This window comes from Artemia sp. Qi Xiang Cuo, chromosome 2, assembly GCF_049724085.1.
Source record: "Artemia sp. Qi Xiang Cuo chromosome 2, ASM4972408v1, whole genome shotgun sequence".
Taxonomy (NCBI): domain Eukaryota; kingdom Metazoa; phylum Arthropoda; class Branchiopoda; order Anostraca; family Artemiidae; genus Artemia; species Artemia sp. Qi Xiang Cuo.
Window position 1 is genome coordinate 27,284,369 of NC_142795.1, and position 20,990 is coordinate 27,305,358.

At 33.5% G+C, this 20,990-nt stretch overlaps 1 protein-coding gene across 3 annotated transcripts in view; it reads right to left on the reverse strand.

Moving 5' to 3' along the window:
- The window catches only part of LOC148955071 (cyclic nucleotide-gated channel alpha-3), a 339,464-nt gene that overhangs the window by 276,114 nt on the left and 42,360 nt on the right, over positions 1-20,990 (reverse strand). For 2 of the 3 annotated variants that reach the window (XM_089108043.1, XM_089108044.1), the window contains one exon: positions 16,850-16,973. The exons of the other annotated variant lie outside the window; for it this stretch is intronic. In XM_089108043.1, coding sequence (XP_088964169.1) covers positions 16,850-16,973 — 124 coding nt within the window. The remainder of the gene's footprint in view (positions 1-16,849; positions 16,974-20,990) is intronic. 3 annotated transcript variants of the gene reach the window in all.

Below are 20,990 nucleotides of genomic sequence, written 5' to 3' on the forward strand. Positions count from 1 at the left end.
AAACAAAGATAAAAAAAATTTCTTAGAAGAAACAATTTTTTTTCGTTTTTGATAACAACTTTTCTGTCAGAAGTAGCAACTTTTACTTAACACTAACAAATATCCTCTTAGAAGTATCAACTTTTTTCCTTAATATTAACAAACGTTTACCTAACACTGTCAGATTTCTCTTAGAAGTAACAGGTTTTTCTTAACAGTAACAATTTTTTTCTAATAGCACCAATTTTTTTGCCAAAGATAACAAATTTCTCATAGAAGTAACAATTTTTGTCAATGATATTAATTTTTCGGTTAGAAGTTACAAGTTTCTGTCAAAGACACCAAATGTTTCCTACAAGTAACAATTTTTACCACTAACAAATTTTCTCTTCGAAGCAACAACTTTTTTCCTGATGCTAACAAACGTTTACATAACACACTCAAATTTCTCTTAGAATTAACAGTTTTTTTTCTTAGCAGTAACAAATTTCATCTAATAGTATCAAGTTTTCGGGTAAAGAAAACAAATTTCTCATAGGTTAACATGAGCGCTTATTTTAACCTAAGTTGGATGAACCTAACTTAAACGTAGAGAAACCTAACATTGACAGAGAACTTTCTAATTCTAACAGAAAACTTGTTATCACTGAAGAAAAATTGTTACTTCTAAGAGAAATTTGTTAGCTTTTATGGAAAACTTGGTGTTATTAGAAAAATTTGTTACTGTTAAGAAAAAACCTGTTACTTCTAAGAGAAATTTGATAGTGTTAAATAAAAGTGTGCTAGAATTAAGGAAAAGGTTGCTACTTCGTATAGAAAATTTGATAGTGTTAAGGATAACTTGCTACTTCTGACAGAAAACTTGTTATCATTAACAAAAAATTGTTACTTCTAAGAGAAATTTGGTAGTGTTAGGTAAATGTTAGTTAGTATTGATGAAAATAGTTGTTACTTCGAAGAAAAAACTGTTAGTGTTAAGGAAAACTTGCTACTTCTGGCAGAAAACTTGTTATCACTGGTGAAAAATTGTCACTTCTAAAAGAAAATTGATAGTGTTATGTAAAAGTTTTTTAGTACTAAGAAAAAAAGTTGTTACTTCGAAGAGAAAAATTTTTTAGCTATAAGAAAAATTTGCTGCTCCTAGGAGAAATCTTGTTATCTTAATGAAAAAATGTTACTTCTCATAGAAACTTGGCGTATCTGACAGAAAACTTGTTACTTCTAACAGATAACTTGTTATCACTGACGAAAAATTGTTACTTCTATGAAAAATTTGCTATCTTTGACGGAAAACTTGGTGGTAGTAGAATAAATTTGTTACTTCTGAGAGAAATTTGAGTGTGTTAAGTAAAGGTTTGTTATATTAATGAAAAATGTTGTTACTTCGAAGAGAAAATTTTGTTAGTGTCAAGAAAAACTTGCTACCTCTGATAGAAAACTTGTTATTATAAGCAAAAAATTGTTACTTCTAAGAAAAATTTATTATCTTTGACAGAAACCTTGCTTCTTCTAACGCAAAAATTGTTATCATTGACAAAAATTGTAACTTCTGTGGGAAATTTGTTATCATTGACGGAAAACTTGGTGCTATTAGAATTTTTTTTTACTGTCAAGAAAAACCTGTTACTTCTAAGAGAAATTTGATAATGTTAAGTAAAAGTTTGTTAACATTAAGAAAAAATTTGCTAGTTCGATTTGAAAATTTGTTAGTGTTAAGGATAAATTGTTACTTTTTACAGAAAACTTTTTATCATAACGAAAAAAATGTTGCTTCTAAGAAAAATTTGGTATGCTTGACAGAAAACTTGTTACTTCGAACAAATAACTTGTTATATCATGAACGAAAAAATTGTCACATCCAAAAATAGTTTGTTATATTTACTGGTCAACTTGGTACTTCTAAGAGGTAACGCGTTATCACCAGCGAAAAATGTTATATCTAATAGAAACTTGATATGTCTAGACAAATTTTTATTAGTATTAAGGAAAAAAGTTGATACTTCGAATAGAAAATTTGTTAGTGTTAAGGAAAACTTGCTACTTCTGACAGAAACCTTGTTGTCATAATGAAAAAATTGTTACCTCTAAGAAAAATTTGGTATGATTGACAGAAAACTTGTTATTTCTAACATATAACATGTTATCGCTGACGACAAATTGTTACCACTTTGAAAAATTTGTTATCTTTGACGGAAAACTTTGACGGAAGAAAAACCTGTTACTTCTAAGAGAAATTTGAGTGTGCTAAGTAAAAGTGTGTTAGCATTAAAGAAGACGTTGTTGCTTCGAAGAGAAGATTTGTTAGTGGAAAAGAAAACTTTCTACTTCTGACAGAAAACTTTTTATCATAACAAAAAATTGTTACTTCTAAAACAAATTTATTATCTTTGACAGAAAACTTGCTAGTTCAAGCAGAAAACGTGTAATCACTGACGAAAAATATTACAGTACTTCTAAGAGAAAATTTGAGTGTGTTAAGTAAAAAATTGTTAGTATTAAGGAAAAAAGTTAATACTTTTAAGAGACAATTTGTTAGTGTTATAGAAAATCTGGCTACTTCTGGCAGAAAACTTGTTATCTTAACGAAAAAATATTTACTTCTAAGAAAAGTTTGGTATGTTTGAGAGAAAAACTTGTTATTTCTAGCAGATAACTTGTTATCACTGACGAAAAAATTGCTACTTATATGAGAAATTTGTTATCTTTGACGTAAAACTTGGTGCTATTAAAAGAAATTTCAAATGGTTAGTGCCCTTTTTAATAGTCGAAAGTAATTGGAGGGTAACTATCCCCCCTCTCACGCCCAACTTTTCCCCGAACACATCCAATCAAAATTTTGAGATAGCCATTTTATTCAACGTAAATTTAAGTTCTGTAAATTAGATTTTTGAGGATGACAACCACCTCATAGCCCTCAGGGCAAGGGTTTTCAGTTATACCTTCGGGGCATATAAGGTTTTTATAGAACGCATTGTCGTAGAAACTTAAAAAAGGGCTTATTCGATTAGAAATTCAAATTGCTAGTGCTCTTTTCAATAGTCGAAAGTAATTGGAAGGCAACTAAAACCCCTTCCACGCCCTCCATTTCCCCAAACACATCCAATCAAAATTTTGAGATAGCCATTTTGTATCACGCAGTTTAAAGTTTAGGAAAATATACCTTTGAGCAGGACACTCTCCACAAAGTCTTCAGGGCAAGGGTTATAAGTTATGCCCTGGGAGCATATAAGTTTTTGTTGATATTTTTGTCGTAGAAACTTAAAAAGGGCTCATTCTATTTGAAATTCAAAGGTCTAGTGCCCTTTTTAGTAGTCGAAAGTGATTTGAGGGCAACTAACCACCCTCTCACACCCACCTTTTCCCCAAACACCTACACTCAAAATTTTTAGATAGCCATTTTGTGCAGCGTAGTTGATATCTACATAGAAATTACGTTTTTTAGGAAAACAATCCCCCAAAATCTTCTAAGTAGGAACTGTGAGTCATGCTTTGGGGCATCATAAGGTTTTTATTGATTGCTTTGTCGTTGAATCTTCAAATAGGGCTTATGTAGTTAGAAACTGAAAGGGCCAGTGCCCTTTTTGTAGTCAAAAATGATTGGAAGGAAACTAAAACCCTTTCCACGCCCACCATTTTCCCAAACATATCGGATCAAAATTTTGAGATAGCCATTTTGTTCCACGCAGTGTAAAGTTCAGGAAATTATACCTTTGAGCAGGACACTCCCCCTACAGTCTTCGGGGCAACGGTTATAAGCTATGCCCTGGGGGCATATAAGGTTTTTATTGAAATCTTTGTGGTAGAAACTTGAAAAAAGGCTTATTCAATTGAAAGTTCAAAGGGCTAGTGCTCTTTTTAATAGTCGAAAGTGATTTGAGGGCAACTAACCATCTCTCACGCCCACATTTTCCCCAAACACATCCAATCAAAAATTTTAGATGGCCATTTTATTCAACATAGTTGAAAGTATTGGAAATTAGGTCTTTAAGAATGACAACCCATCCCCCCCCCACGACCCTCAGGGCAAGGGTTGTAAGTTATTCCCTGGGAAAACGTAAGGTTTTAATAGAGAGCGATGTTGTAAAAACATCAAAAAGGGCTCATTAAATTGAAAATTGGAAGGGCTAGTGCCCTTTTAATAGTCGAAAGTGATTGAAGGGCAACTCACCCTCTCATGCCCACCATTTCCTCAAACACATACAATCAAAATTTTGAGATATCCATTTTTTTCAACGTATTTGAAAGTTTTGAAAATTAGGTCTTTGAGGATGATAACCCCCTCAGAGCCCTCAGGGCAAGGGTTTTCAGTTATGATCTGGGGGCACATAAGGTTTATATGGGTTAAAAAGGGCTCATTTGTTTGGAAATTGAAATGGCCCTTTTTAATAGTCGAACATGAGTAGAGAGTAATTGACCCCCCCCCTCTCAAGCCCAACATTTCCCCAAACGCATTCAATCAAAGTTTAGAGATAGCCATTTTGTTCAACGTAGTTGAAAGTTCTTAAAAATATGTATTTAAGGATGACAAACCCCCGAGAGTCCCAAAGGCAAAGGTTGTAAGTTAAGATTAAATCAAAATGTACTGCGTTAATGCTAAATCTCAATAAGGCATCTCAACAGTATCCCAAGAATGACTGACGGTATTAAATTCAAACTTTCGGGGCTACTTCTGCTTGTCAAATTTTACCAAATCAAAATAGCGTAAGTGTATGCAAGACATTTTTTGGGGGGAAGGGGGGTTTGTGCTTGGGGTGGATTTCTATTGGAAGAATTTTCCTTGGGGATGGAAATTTCTAGGGGTTGTGTTTTACAAGGAAAATATTACACTTGGGGGATTTGGCAGAATAGCTATACGAAATTCGTTTTAATTGTCTTATATACTCTTTGCCAAATTTGTCATGTGGAGATGTCTCGGGGGAATTATCCGGGGGCTATTTTCCGTGTGTTTTGATTTCCGGGAAATAATTTTTCACGGAAGGGGGCATTTCTGGAGTGATCGAGATACTCATTAGAGATTAAAGTCTTATCCAAATGAAAGAACGCTAAGGAGAATTTTTCAGGCTGAATTGTCCGCAAGCAATTTCACAGGGAGGGGGGATTTTCAGCGAGGATGGTACTAATTGGAGGGAATTTGAAAGGAGGAGGGTTGCACATTACGTCGGATGAAATTTCCACGGAGGAGTTTTCTGTGAAGGGAGGATATTTCATAGAGGGTGAGCCAGATTTATTGGCATTATTTGAAACGAACAGAAATTATTCCATATTTGGAGGGTAGCCCCCTCCTCAGTACCTTGCTCTTTACGCTAATGTTTGACTGTTTTCCCAATATTTTAAGAGCGGCTACTGAAACACGGCCGTTAAATTAGAATAGGAAGCTGTTTTAAAGTGCTAACAGCTTTAGTGTAAAGAGCAAGGTATTGAGAAGGGGGCAACCCTTCATATACGGTATAAATCCGCCAAATTAATTTGCAAACTCCGTTTTAATTTTTCATGTACGGTGAACCAAATTCGTACCTACATTAGTTGAAAAACGTTCAGAAATGAAATAATTTTTTTTAACTGAAAGTAAGCAGCGACATTAAAACTTGAACTGAAAAGAAATTATTCCGTATATGAAAGGGGCTGTCACCTCCTCAACGCCTTGCTCTACGCTAATGTTTGACTCTTAGTCACAACACTACTTTTTAAAACAATAAAAAGCTTTAGCGTAGAGAGTGAGGTGCTGAAGAGGGGATAGCCCCTTTCATATACGGAATAATGCCTGTTCCTTTTAAAATTTAATATCGCTGCTTACTTTCAGTTAGCAAAAATGTTAAAGTTGTTTTTTTTTATTTAATTTTCCTAAGAAAAGACAAATATTCAATTAGTTTTGTTGGATTTATTTACGAAAATTACGGTGAATTATGGGCACCAATTAGGGGGAGGCATGGGGGGATCGCCCCCTCCCCCACCTAGACTTTGAAAATACCTTCTTATTTTTAATTCGTAGCTATTTTATATTTTAGCTAAGTGCTGTGATAAAGCAGCGAGACTGGCTAACTGGTCGTTTTTATTAGTCACCCCCTGTGGTTCGTTTTTTCATAGTTATTAAATAGCACTGTACTCCTAAAACCTCTAAAAATGGTGTCAGATCGAAAACAAAAAGTACACCATTCGAACCGCCTTGTCCGAAGACCTAATAAAGAAAACTTGCACTCTCTTGGCTTAAACAACGAGGAAAAGCCATTGGCTTGAAAAACAAGGAAAGTGGCCGCAGCCACGATATTCTGCATCAAAAGAATCTTTTTTCCCGTTTCTCCTTCTCCGCAGCTAGCAGGACACTGAAACGTCATATGGATCTGTTTAATGGCTCATTTTAAAGGATATTGCTACACATAGTGTCTTTTGTCATTAACAATGAAATTTATTTTTGAAATAATTTCAGTCGTTGTTGTTGCGAGAGCTACAACCTAGTAAGTTGTGGTTGCTGCGGTAGCTGCTAATTAAAAGAACCAAGATCTATGGTTACCCCCTGTTTTAGAGATATTTGCTCAAGGTTTTTCTGTTGTTTTTTTTATCTTCATTAAAAAAATCGAAAAAATCCTTGTCTCCTCCCACATTTTTGCGAATCAGTGCCACTGCAGGGGAGGGGGGACACGGCTAAAAAATATGAAAACATATAGAAAAGTTAAAAATGTGAAAAACAAAAAATGGCACCCACACAATAACACATAGCACAAACTAATGAAAAAAGATCTTCAATACACTGTGTAAGATACACTTCCCAATCCCAACTTAATAGAAATAATTTCCAAATGAAATATCCTCGCTGTAAATTTTTTTTTATATTAATTTTTTTTCTTTTTTTTTTAGAAAGAACTAGAACATTAGCTTTTATAATTCTCTGTGAACTGCAATATTTTCATTTTATGGATCAGAACTTAAATATTACAGTTGAGCACAAGAAACAATTGAGGACCTTCAAAAAGGCGAGCTCTTTGAAAAAAAAAACCTTTGTCTTATCCCGTGCTACTACAAGTTCCATCTTAATACCATTAGACCTTAAACCACTTTCTTACATCCTAGTCTTTATATATGATTTGAGCCACCAGGCTGTCTCAACACGAAGTTAAGGCTCCGAGGATGTCAGATTTGATTATTCTCATAGATTAAAATAATGATTATGTGTACGATGACAGAAATAAAACAGAAACGATGCATTTTGAAGGGAAACTTTTAGTATCAAACAGTTCTTGGTAGAGAGCTCTAAGTAAGGAGCGATTCCGCCAAATAGTAACCAAAGCTCTAAAAACGGAATTTTGATAATAATAGATAAATAACAAGAATTATCTTCGGTACTGGTGCTTTAGGCGGACACTCCTATATACTGTACAAGGAAACCAGTCACGAAAAACCTGTTTTGCAAGAGACCGCTATAGGTAAATGACTGCAAAGCCGTGGTTTCTCAATGAGTTACAATATTTAAACGATTGTTTTTTGGGGTTTAAGGGGGGGGGAAGATACCTAGGTTAGGTTAGGCTATGTATTTAATATATGGTATGCTTTGCCTCCCACCCCCTAATGTGCAAATATATAGCCCAAATTTGTTTATAAACTATTATATATTCATCCTATTTTATTTTATTTCATTAGTCTTAACCAAATTTGACTTCTTTAGCAGTTTCCGCCTAATGCACCAGTGCCTTATCTTCTTATGCTTATCCCAAATATATAAAACTGATTAAGTCTAACGTTAACTATCAAAAGCCACGAGCATGAGAAAATTTGCCTCAAAACACCCCCAAAAAAGTCAAGGAATCATAATGAAAATCAAGCCACTATATTCAGGGTATCAGAGAACCTTGTTATAGAACTCTCATCAGCAAAAAGTGATTTTTTTTTTTTTTTTTTTTTTTTTTTTTTTTTGTCAGAAGAAAGATCACGCACGTGTGTTTATTTGTTGTTGTTTTTTCCAGGGCTGATCGTATTCAACCAGCGGTCCTATAAAATTGGGAGAGAGATCATTCAAACCGAAATTAGAAGTTCTCATACCTACAATTGTTATGCTACTACGGGGAGGCAGCCCATAATCGATAACTTAGCTAGGAAGAGGTTTTTAAACCCAAAAAAGCCCACCAAAACAAACAAAACTCAGATAAATTATCGATTCATCAGAATCAATTTCAAATGCTGTGTCATTGATAAACTTCAGATGAAACTCAATTGATTTGAAATTTAAAGTTACAGTGCCCTTTTTAAGAGTCAAAAGTGATTTGAGAGCTACCACCCCCCCCCCCCCCATGCCCTTGATTTCCCGAAACAAACATCCAAACAAGGTTTGGAGAAATCTATTTTTTCAGCATTTCTTAAAGTTTCAGTAATTATGCATTTGGGGATGCCCCCCCCCCGAGGTCTAAGGGAAAGGACTGTAAGTTAGGCAATTTGATAATTTTTTACATATAGTATATGTTACTGAGAAAAGATATGCATATCTGACTTTTACTTTCCCAAAATACGAAGGGCATTAAGGTGAATCTTTCAAGGGAATGTTGAAGGGAGTGTTGAACTAAATCAAAACATGTTATGTGTATATGGTCGTCAAAAGAGCGTCACTGAGGAATGACAAAGTATATTAATTTGGAACTCTCGGGAAATGATAAGGGAGATGATCAATTGACCAAAAAGGCAATATTTGCACGCTACTACTACTACAACTGCTGCTGCTTATGCTGCTACCACAACAACTATTACTACTACCACTACTATCACTAAAACTACTACTTCTGTAGCAACAAAATGTAAAGTTTGACAGAATGTTGAAGGGGAATTTGAACTAAATCAAAACACACTATTTGCATGTAAGTTGTAGAAGGTGCGTTTTTTAAGAATGGATTTTGGTATTAAGTTGGAACTTTCAGTGAATAGTTAAAGGGGAAGATCAATTGACAAAAAGACGATATATGCATGGCACATGCCACTACTAACACTACTACCACTGCTACTTTTACTTATACTACTACTGCTACTAAGCTATTCCAACTACGACTTCAATTGCAACAACTTGTAAAGCTTAGAGTATTAAGATGAAAAGTGCTTCAGAAGGGGTCGAAAGTGGGTGAAAAGCGCACATTAGCGATATTTTTGGAACGGTTTACCGTTTCAAGGTGAATCTTCCGGGGTATCATGAAAGCGATGTTCAACTGACCCAAAGGCAAGATGTACATGCTATTACTGCTATTAATAGTACTGCTACTGCTGTTTTTGCTACTACAAATACAACACTAACAGTGCAACTACTTCTCCTGCTACCACCGCAACTATTGTGATACTAGTACTATTAAGGCTAAATCTAATAAGGTAAAACTTGAGAGAATATTGATGCAAATTAGGTCTAACAAAAGACGTTATGTGCATTTTGATTGTCAAAAGAACATGTCTTGAGAAATTTACAATCTGCGGAGTTGGAAGCTTCGGCGAATGCTTAAAGGGGAAGATCAATTGACCAAAAGGCAATATGTGCACACTACTACTGCTACTACATTTACTAGTTCTACACAGCTAATAATATTGCTCCAACTGTTACAATAATACTGCTACTAAAACTGAGACTATTACTATTGACTCTACTGCTACTACTACTACTGCTATTACGATAACTACTGGTGCTACTAATACTTTTACTAAAGCTAAGGGTATTAAGACGAAAATTTGGGCAATGTTGAAACTGTATTGAACTAAATCGGAACACACTATAACCGCATAGGTTGTCAAGAGGACGTATCAGCAATGCTTCAGGAATGGTTGATGGTATTAAGTTGAAACTTTCATCGTGCGTTGAAGTGAATGAAAAAACCAAAGGTGCTATGTGAATACTGCTACTAATGCTACTACAACTATTGCTACTATGATATAAGCTAAGGGTATTAAGGTGAAGCGTTCAAGGAATATTTAGGCAGATGTTGAACTAAGTCAAAACAAACTATGATCATGTAGAATGTCTAAAGGGTGACAAAGCAGTATCACAATAACGGTTTACATCATTAAGTTAGACCTTTCAGGATAAGTAGCAGCAGATTTTGAACCAGCCAGAAGACATTAAGTGTATGTTTTTAATACAACTTCTAAGACAATTGTAACTAATGACGCTAAGGGCAATAAGTTGAAACTTTTAGAGAAAGTTTAGGTGGAGTTTCAATTAAACGAAAAAACTATATGCATACAGGTATTAAGAGGACATATAAGCAATATCGTAGGCAGCGGAGCTCTAGTATAGCCAGTTGGTATTTTAAAGGAGCTAATTTGATTGAAAATTAAAAGTTCTAGTGTCCTTTTTACTAGTCAAAAGTGATTTGAGGGCAATCAGCCCTCCTCTTTAGCCTATAATTTTCCAAACATTTCCAATTAAAATTTCAAGGCAGCCATTTTGTTCAGCATATTTGAACGGTCTGACACCTATATCTCTAGGTTTGTTGTATAGGTCAAGCCCTCACAGTTATCAAATTGGCCCATTATGCTAAAAACTAAATGTTGCTTTAAAATTACAATCAAAAGCATTCTGTGTATGCTGGTTGCCAATAAGACATCTAAGCAATATCCCAAAAACGACTGAGGGTATTATGTTCAAACGTTCGGGGCTACTTCTGCTTTTAAAATTTAAATCAAAAGAGTGTAAGTGTATCCAGGCTGTCAAAGAGCATAGATAAAATTTTTTGGGAACGGTGTCAAGTTTTATTTTCTAGGTCAACTAGAGGAAGTATCAAACTAAATTAAACACTACTACTTGTATCAAGATTTACAAAAGAGTGTATGTTGTTAAAAACTATTGAAAAAATTCTCCAGCAATACAAATAGCAGACCAAACTATAAATTCTTAAAAAAAAAACAGAAGAGATTTAAACTTTTATTGTTTTCCCCTGAAAAACACTATGTCGATATGAAACGGAAAGAAATTAATTTAAAAAATTTTCCACAAAATAAGTTTTTCAAAGAAAAGTAAAGAACTCCATTAAACCAAAAATAAGCAAAAATAGAATCAAATAATCTACCAAGCGTAAAACCACCACAAATCAGCATCAATAAGTAAATGAAACCCAAAACGATCAAAAATTACAATAAATAACCGAGTCAGACTAAAAACGAGTAGAAATTAACATGAGGAGGGATCACAACCCCTATGCCTTCTCAAGGCCAGATCATAAGATTCATTAAGTTTACTGTTACCCATAAAAAGCTACGAGCCTGAGTGAATTTTTCTGATTTTGAAAAAGGACAGAGACACCCCAAAAAAGACAAGGAATCTTAATGAAAATTGCAATATGAGATTCAGCGTATCCGAGAACCTCACTGTAGAGGTTTAAAGCTCCCATTTTTAAAAACGTAGGATTTTGTATTTTTTACCAAAACAAAGATCACAGATCTGTGTTTCTTTATCTTTTATTATTATTATTTTTTTCCCATGAGTGATTGCATCAAACCAATAGTCCTAGAATATCGGGAGCGAGCTCACTCTACCTAAAATTAAAAGTTCTAGAGCCCTTTTTAAGTGTTCAAAAAGATTGGAGGGCAACAACTAACTCTCCTTCCCCCTCCCATACCCCTTTTTTCCACAAAGTCGTCCGATCAAAAGTGTGAGATAACAATTTTTTTCAACATAGTTGAAAGGTCCAATAACTATGTCTTTTGGGATAACTTGGCCCCCCACAACCCCTGGGGGAAGGACCAGGGAAACATGGGGATGTTTCCTCCTTTTTTCAAAAATAAGGCGATTTGCCTCAGGCTTGGAACCTTTGATGGCTAAGACTACACTTAATGAAACTTATATATTTGAAATCAGCATAAAAATCCAATTCTTTTGATATATATATATATATATATATATATATATATATATATATATATATATATATATATATATATATATATATATATATATATTGCTATAAAATTCGGTTCTTAAGAGTTTTGGTTACTATTGAGCCGGGTCGCTCTTTACTTATAGTTCGCTACCACGAACTGTTGTATGAAAATTTAATTAACCATTCATAACAAACATCGGGAAACCTTGTATCATCGTTTGTTGTTATGATTTATTTTAATACCAATTTTAGTTTTTCCACCCAAAAATATTTTAGACCAGTGAAGCATCCCCTTTTTGTATTGCATTCCCTAGGTTTTGACAAATACCTTGTTTTGGTATTTTCATTGAAAATAGCTTTCTTTATATTTCCACAGAGGAAAAAAACTGCTACCTCTAGACTTATAACCCCCCCCCCCTCCCATTAATTTTATGAATTTACGCCACTATTTTTAGCCTTCACAAGTATATCAAGCCTATTAAATCAACATTGACGTTCGGTATTTAAAAATTAACTCAAAATCATATGTTTAGCAATTATCGACAATATTGTAAAACAGCATTGCAGATCCTTTCATTTCTGACTTGAATGCCATGAATAAATTAAAGGTGATAACAGGAAGTTTTCTCAAAGAGCCGGTTAAATAAAAGAGTCGAATTTTTCCCTGAGGCAGAATTTCCTCAATTTTTTCTATCTCCTGGGAAATTCAATTTTCTAAAATTTCAGACCAAGTTACTCAAAAATTCACACGGAACATATAGCTTCATCAAATAAAACGTCATGCAAGCGATAATTGAAGATATTTTCTTGTTTAGCCCTGTTATGTTTTCAGAAAATTGTAAATGAAAAATGACTCACAACTGTCTTAGAAATTCTACAGTAACAAAAAAGGAAAGGGGGTCGATTACATTCCAATCACTTTCGACTCTTCGAATAGGAAGCACAACTTTCAATTTTAAATCGAATGGGCCGTCTCCAAAGTATGGGTGTTACTATTAATTACTTAAAAAAACTTTTTCCACAAAATAAGTTTTTCAAAGAAAAATAAAGAACTCCATTAAACCAAAAATGAGCAAAAATCAAATCAAATAATCTACCAAGGGTGAAACTACCACTAATCAGCATCGATAAATAAATGAAACCCAAAGCGAACAGAAATTACAAGAAATAACCGAGTCAAACTCAAAATGAGCAGAAATTAACATAAGTAGGGCTAAAAACCCCTATGCCTTCCCTAGGCCAGAATATAATTTGCACTTTACTGAAAAAATATAAATGTTTTTGCTTTTATAACTTTAATAAATCAAATAATACTAACATTTTGATTACTAAATATAGGTATATGTATATTAAACTGACAATGCACATTCATTTGTATTTTCTTCAGTAAAGTGCAAATTATGTTACCCTGAGGGCTGTGAGGGGAGTGTCATCCTCAAAGACATAATTTCCGGACCTTTCAACTACTTTGAACAAAATGGCTATCTCAAAATTTTTGATTGGATGTGTTAGGATAAATGGTGGGCTTGGAAGGGGTGTTAGTTGCCCTCCAATCACTTTCGACTTTTAGAAAGGGCAATCGCCATTTCAATTTCAAATCAAATGAGCCCTTTTTGAAGTTTCTACGACAAAGCTTTCTATAAAACCTTATATGCCCCTAGGGCATAACCTACAACCTTTGCCCTGAGGGCTGTGGGGGATTGTCACCCTCAAATACCTAGTTTCCAGAACTTTCAACTTTATTGAAAAAAATTGCTATCTCAAAGTTTTGATTGGATGTGTTTGGGGAAAAATTGGGCATGAGAGGGGGGTTAGTTAACCTCCAATCACTTTTGACTATTAAAAAGGGCACTAGCCCTTTGAATTTCCAATCAAATGAACCTTTTTTGAAGTTTCTACAAAAATACTTTCTATAAAAACCTTATATACTCCCAGGGCATAACTTACAACCCAGGCCCTGAGGGCTGTGGGGGAGTGTCCTTCTCAAAATCATAATTTCTATCTGGCAATCAACTACGCTGAACAAAATGGCTATCTCAAGTTTTTGATTGGATATGGTTGAGAAAATGGTGGGCGTGGAAGGGGTGTTAGTTGCCGTCCAATCACTTTTGACTATTAAAAAGGGCGCAAGTCATTTCAATTGAATGAGTCCTTTTCCAAGTTTCTACGACAAATCGTTCGGTATGGAGTGCCCTGGTCTAAAGAAAAATAAATAAATAATACATTGTGCCAACATCGTTCTTTACTTAGGTCGCGCTGACGCGCTGCCTATTATAAAGGATGCATGGAAGGTTTGACGATATTATTATATATTCGACATGATCCACGCGATCCCAGGGGCAAGGGTCATAAATTATAGATGCTGCTCATTGTTTTACAGATAGGTTTTATTGTAGAAAATAGGTGGGTATGTTTCTTCTTGGGTGTCCAATAGACTTGAATCTTTTAGGGATCACTCCCCACACACTTTATTGGGGGAGGAGATTTTTCGTGGGCTCAAAAGTGGGTCAATGGCTTTTGTCTCCTAATCACTTGAAACCTGAAGCTGTAAGACCTTGGACGAAAGGGAAACTAATGCAAAAATTAAGTTTTTCTAGGGGCACGGACCCCTCTAGAACAAACCCAAAAAAGGGAACGATTTTTATTTCTGAACGACTTGAAACTTCAAACCATAATTCCTTGAACCAAGGGGATCACAATACGCAAGAAAAAAGACAATAAAAAGGTTTCCCTGTCAAAACGGGACCGAAAAAATGCAAAAACTTTATTTTAGGATAAGGGTTGTCATTTTGCATTATCCTATCCTTGAACACCTTCATATGGCAGATTACGATTTTCGAAGCAAGCATTAATCCTCTTATAGAGTAACAGTGAGTCGGGCCTGGTTGCGGACTTACATTTATGACCTGAATAGAAACAAGACGATATAAAAAAAAACAACATTGCAATACTCGAGTAGAATAAGTGTCATCATGCATCTAACTCCAGTGTTGACAACAATGCTGTAAAACTCGCCCAGAAGCTCTAAAAGAGCCTTAATGCTGAACAAATGGCTAAATACAGAATTTCTTACTCAAAAAGTATGCTTCTACTGTCAAAACAAGAAGCTGAGGACTCCTCCTCTGAAATTTGAAAGTTTATATTTTAGTCAGAAGTATAAATGGCCTGTCTACGGGTACATTAGAATATAAGTAGTGAAGGGTCTCTAACTGACAGGGGTACATTCTTATTTTGGAGACAATTGAACTCCTTCCAGAACACCAATAGAAGGAATTTGACCTACTTTAAAGAGAGAGAGAGAGAGAGAGGTGTTGGAATTCAATTGTCAGTTTACTCATACAAGAGAATTAGATCTAAAAATAGTATGTGACGCTGGGTGAACATCAAATTGTTTCTTCTAGAATCTGTTACAGGATTCTTGCAAGAAATTTGACATGAGATTCTGGCGTGCACATGGATATCCTAAAGAATAATTATTTAAATAGAGAAAGGGTTGAAATATTAATTGCTTATCAACTATGGCATAAATCTGAGGGAATGGTAACTCCATTAAGAGATATTATTTAGAGATATTATTAGAGATTTATTAAGAGATATTTTTTATTTTTGAGGGATGTCTTGAGAATAATTATTTAAATTTCAAAATGCATTTAACGCTGGAATTTTAAATGCTTAAGTGTGGTCGGTATAATACACAAGCACCAAATGAGGAATGTAGTTAATATAAAATATTGTAAAGTATCGGGAATATACATAAAGTCGACATTAAAAAAGTGTATACATTTTAGGTAATGATACGGCAGTCATTAGTCGTCCATGCCCCAACCTCCAAGGGCCCCAATACCCCTCCCCCAAACTTTTTGGCCCCATCCCCCCATTTTATACTTTATTTTGAAGTTTTATTTTTTTTTACCTTTTTTTAGCTTTTATTTTTTATTTTTTTTAACATAGAAATTTTTCCAACTTTTCTTTATATGTCTTGGAATGACATGAAACATACTTAAAACAAAAAAAAATCACATTTAATATTTCCGAAATACAAAATAAGTATGATATAGATATGTTAGTCATGAGTTTTACCATTAGAAAAATAGTGTTTGTAGTAGAGCTTTTCTTTTTTTTCTGACTTGGAACTTTTTGACTTAGAAAATTATTCAACTTTTCTTTATTATTTTTTTATTTATGCGCCTGTATTAGTGGTACTCTATGGTTGCTCATCAATACTTTTCTTTATTAGCACATAATTTTTTTTTAGCATCAAAAGGTTTTACAACATTTCACAGAATCAAGAAACTATTCAAATGTTTCAGAATCTATATTTTTGTAGTATGCATGTAACTAAAATCTTCGATCAACAATGAATACATGCATTTTCAAGCATCAAAAGAATTTTACAACATTTAACAGAATCAAGAAACTATTCAAATGTTTCAGAGTCTATGCTTTTGCAGTTTATATATAGGGAAATTAAAAATGTATTGGGAGCGCAAAATATAGTCGAAAATATTTTCAAATGGTAAATTTTTTTATGTCAGGCAAGTAATATTCAACTGTTGACATAAATAGTTGAAATTTTGTCTAAGAGATGAATTTAAATTGGTCTTTATCGATGCCTTTTCCATGGGGAGCTACCGGGCTCGAATCCTCCCCCCCCCCCCGAAAAAAAAATCTGACCCATAAAAACGTAACAAAAATACATATCAACAAATTTTTGATGCGTTAAAAAAAAATTGTAATTACTACCATCTGCAAAAAAATAACACCCCAGAACAAAATTCCCAGATGTGTCCAGGGTCTTTATTTATTTTTATTTGATCATACCTATGAATCATCGCTGTAATTTTTTCATCTGTTTCATCATCTTTAATGCAGTTTTTTTTAAACAAAATTTAAATGAATTGAAAATCATTTAGCTAAAAACAAATAAAAATTATTGTCTAAAAAACGTTTTATGAAAATAATTCAAAGTAAATACCAATTGATAGCATAAATTTATTTGGCTAATAATTGTTCCAATAGCCAACCATAATAAATACCTCAGATTGACGCCTTCAACTATGGAATGTTTTGAATTTGACTTCCCTCTTCTTGAAAAATAAGAATGAGGTGTAGCCTGTGGAGTACTCGCGAGCAAACCTCTATGCTGACTAGCTCCTTGTCCTATAAATAAAATAAGCTATAGCTTGGCTGGCCCTTTAAAAACTGTGGATTCTGCCGTAATTGGTCAGTCCCCTACTTCTCTGGGCCATGAGCAGTTCAAAGTTAGCTTTACGGGTTCAAAATACTCTTTAGAAATAAGACTGAATATTTCAAATGCCCATTATCAGGAAGGAGATACTCAATAGGACATTTTCTATGCTATACCTCATAGGACAAGCCACATAGGAAGACACTTACGTACAGGGTATATTTAGTCTTGTAAAATTACCGTAAAACAAAAAATCGGTATGGACAAATTGGTAAAATAGGTAAAATCAGGCAAAATTGGTAAAAATAAGGTAAAATAAGGGTAGGAAATGAAGGGTCAAACTCGTGTTTTGGAGTTGCCCAGTAGCTACAAGACCAGTTGAGCATTTCCTTTTAAGCATCACTTACAACTTTTAATGCAATTGTTTAATGATTCTGATTTTCCCGGGCTTAAAGAAGCTAATGTCCCTTCATCTAGTCTATCAATTTAATTAACTGTCTCGTTTATCCCTCTGGTAATCTTGTGCTTAGGGTGATACCTCAGCAAATGGAATGTACCTGATTTCGGACATCTATTTTGTAAAAAAAAGAATAAAAAAAAATTATCATTATTTGGGAGTAAAATCATATTAGTCATTTTTTCTATATTTAAACAAAAAGAAATGTTACCCTAACAACCTTGCACATTTGAAAAGGCCGTATTCAGCCACATTCCTCACATCATATATATGTTATTTTTGAATTATTTATAGAAGTACCGAATGCAATTAAAAATGAGGTTTGTAACACTTTGATGACTTTGATTAACTAAGCTCTGAATCATAAGAGCGGAACATTCAGTCACTTTCAGTCATTGAGACTGTCTTCAACAAGATTTGCTTACAAATCTAGCTCCTCTCTTTCGAGAATTCGATTCAAAGCATTTCCCGATTCCGCACAACAATTTTCCAGGGGGGGGGAGGTTCACCGGCTTCTGGGGAAAAGACGACATGAATACAATATTTCTCTGAGATGTGAATTTTAAAATAAAATTAGGAAATGAGGATATATATATATATATATATATATATATATATATATATATATATATATATATATATATATATATATATATATATATATATATATATATATATATATATATATATATATATATATATATATATATATATATATATATATATATATATATATATATATATATATATATATATATATATATATATATATATATATATATATATATATATGTATATATATATATATATATATATTATATATATATATATATATATATATATATATATATATATATATATATATATATATATATATATATATATATATATTGCTTTGGCCCTCCTCATTATTGAAAATTCAGACCATGTAGTTCTTTTTTATGATGCAAGTTTAACATATGAAGCGAATGGCTTTCCAGACTATGTTAGGAAGGCAATTAAAATTAAGAAAAATCCATAAATAGAGACCTTGCTTTAAGTAGAAATACTGGAGATTTTCCGATAAACCCAATGTAAAATAACTTAAAATTATCGTATTCGAATAACATTTTACACTTCACAGAACTAATGTAATTTTATTTCATCTAATATTTCACCATTTTAAAATTATAATTACCTGTATAATACGCTTTATCGTTCTGATAGTAAGAGACCTAATTCAGACAGACCGCCTTTTAAACCAGGAAACACAGCTATACACAAAACAAAATCATATTCAATGTTCTGCTAGCCCCTACGCCCTTTTGTGCTATGAAAATTGTAAGCCATCGTAAAATATGTCAGTAAAATATGTAAAATACCGGTGAAATACGTAAAATACCAGTAAAATAAATAAAATACGAAAATTACGTAAAATACGTAGATTTTACCGTGACCAATTTTACCAGTTACAACACTAGGTATATTAGCAACGTCATAGCAACGGCCAATTAAGCTGAAACTTACAGGACTTGATGAGGGAGACGTTCAACTGACCAAATGGCAACATGTGAATACTGCTACTGCTACTAGTACTAATTAATACTAGTACTAATACTACTAATGGGACTACTATTACAACTATGCCCCGGCGTATGATAGTCAAATTTTCCGGAAATATTGAGGAGGACGGTAAACTGAATTACACTATGCCGTCTGCATTCATTTGTCAAAAGGCCGTATCAGTAATATATTAGGAACAGTTTGGTATGTGAAGTTAAAACTTAAAAAGCTTATTGTGGGGGATGTTGAGTTAACCAAAAGACAATATTTGCATCCTAATGCTACTGCTTTTACTCATACTACTAATACTGCTACTGCTACTAAAGCTAAGGCTACTACTATTAACTCCACTGCTTCTATTACTACTGCTACTACTATTACTACTGGTACTAATACTACTTCTACTAAAGCTAAGGGTAAAAAGGCACAAAATTTGGGGAATATTGAAACGGTAGGCTACAGAAGTAAATCGAAATACACTATGTGTATACAGGTTGCCAAGAGGACGTAACAATAATGCTTCGGTAACGGTTTATGGTATTAAATTCAAACTTTCAACGTGTGTTGAGAGGGATATTCAAGAAAATCGAAAGTGTTATATGCATGCTGCTACTACTTCTCCTACTGCTACTACGACTTTTGTGACTACGCATGCTAAGGGTATTAAGAAGAAGCTTTCGGGGAATATTTAGGCGTAAGTTGAACTAAATCAAAGCAAACTATTAGCATGTAGATCGTCAAAAGAGTGACACGGCAATATCTCAAGAACAGCTTACATTTTTAAGTTGGACTTTATTTTTATTATTAAGGCCTTATGCGCATAATATTAATACTATTACTACGATTGCTGTAAACTAATCGCGCTAAGGGCATTAAGGTGAAACTCTTAGGGAACGTTTAAGGGGAATTTCAATTAAACGAAAAAACCATATGCAGAGAACATTCAAACTGGGCCCAATGTCTAAATTTGAATCCAACATTTTGATTCAAAGCCAAAAATTGAAAAAAAAACTTTACAAGTATTCTCAGCCAACAATAAAACTATAATTTAAAACTTAAAAAAAAGATTTTCAAAGAAAAATAAAGAGCCTAACACGAGCAGAAACTATGTCCTACAAAAATTCAAACTTAAAACGGACATATATTACTATACATGACGAAATAAAGCCAAAATGAATAGAAATTGTACTGAACAATCACATCAAGCAGAAAAATAGCTATTATAGATGAATAATAAATCCTAAAATGAAACAGAAATTAAAATGATTAATAAGGTCAAATTTAAACCAATAAAATTAACACAAAAATGAGAAGAGGGTCTGAAGGCTATGGCGTCATTTTCGCTTTGCCCAAAACAGTTTTTATTTTCAGCAATGTGCTTTTCATAACTTCAAAAAAACACAAAGGGAAAGTAATTTCACATGGCTAATCAAGGTCAGCAAAAAAGGGTGGTGCTACATCTTTTCAAGCCCTCTAAAAGGTTTGACTGTCATTTGTATTTTATTGAAAACGATATGTATTTTGAACAGTGTAGCTTATATTTGTCAAAATTTCGATAAAGAAATAAAATGAAATTAACGTAAAATTCAAGTTTACTGGAAAGAACTAATGGAAGCAAATTAATTGTTTTATTAAAAAAGGTTATTAGTCGCAATCATGACATTGAAGAAGCTAAATGAATACCGATATTTATTTTCCCTGCTAGCCAATACAAAACCGCGACTTAGGAAAGCAATAGTCAAGCATGGTGTTGACAAGAAATTTATCAAGCTCTTGTCAGAACTCTGATTAAAGTTAACGGAATTTAATATTCAGCTGTCAGATCATGTTAAGCAACGGACAAAGCAACATCGATCACTTGTACGTACTCTAGCTTGCAAAAAGAAAGCAAATTGTAAAAGAAAACGTCATGTTCAAGCGGGTGGTAATTTCTTTTCAGTGTTACTACCGATAATCGCCGTACTTGTAAATACTATTCTTTAGAAATGGT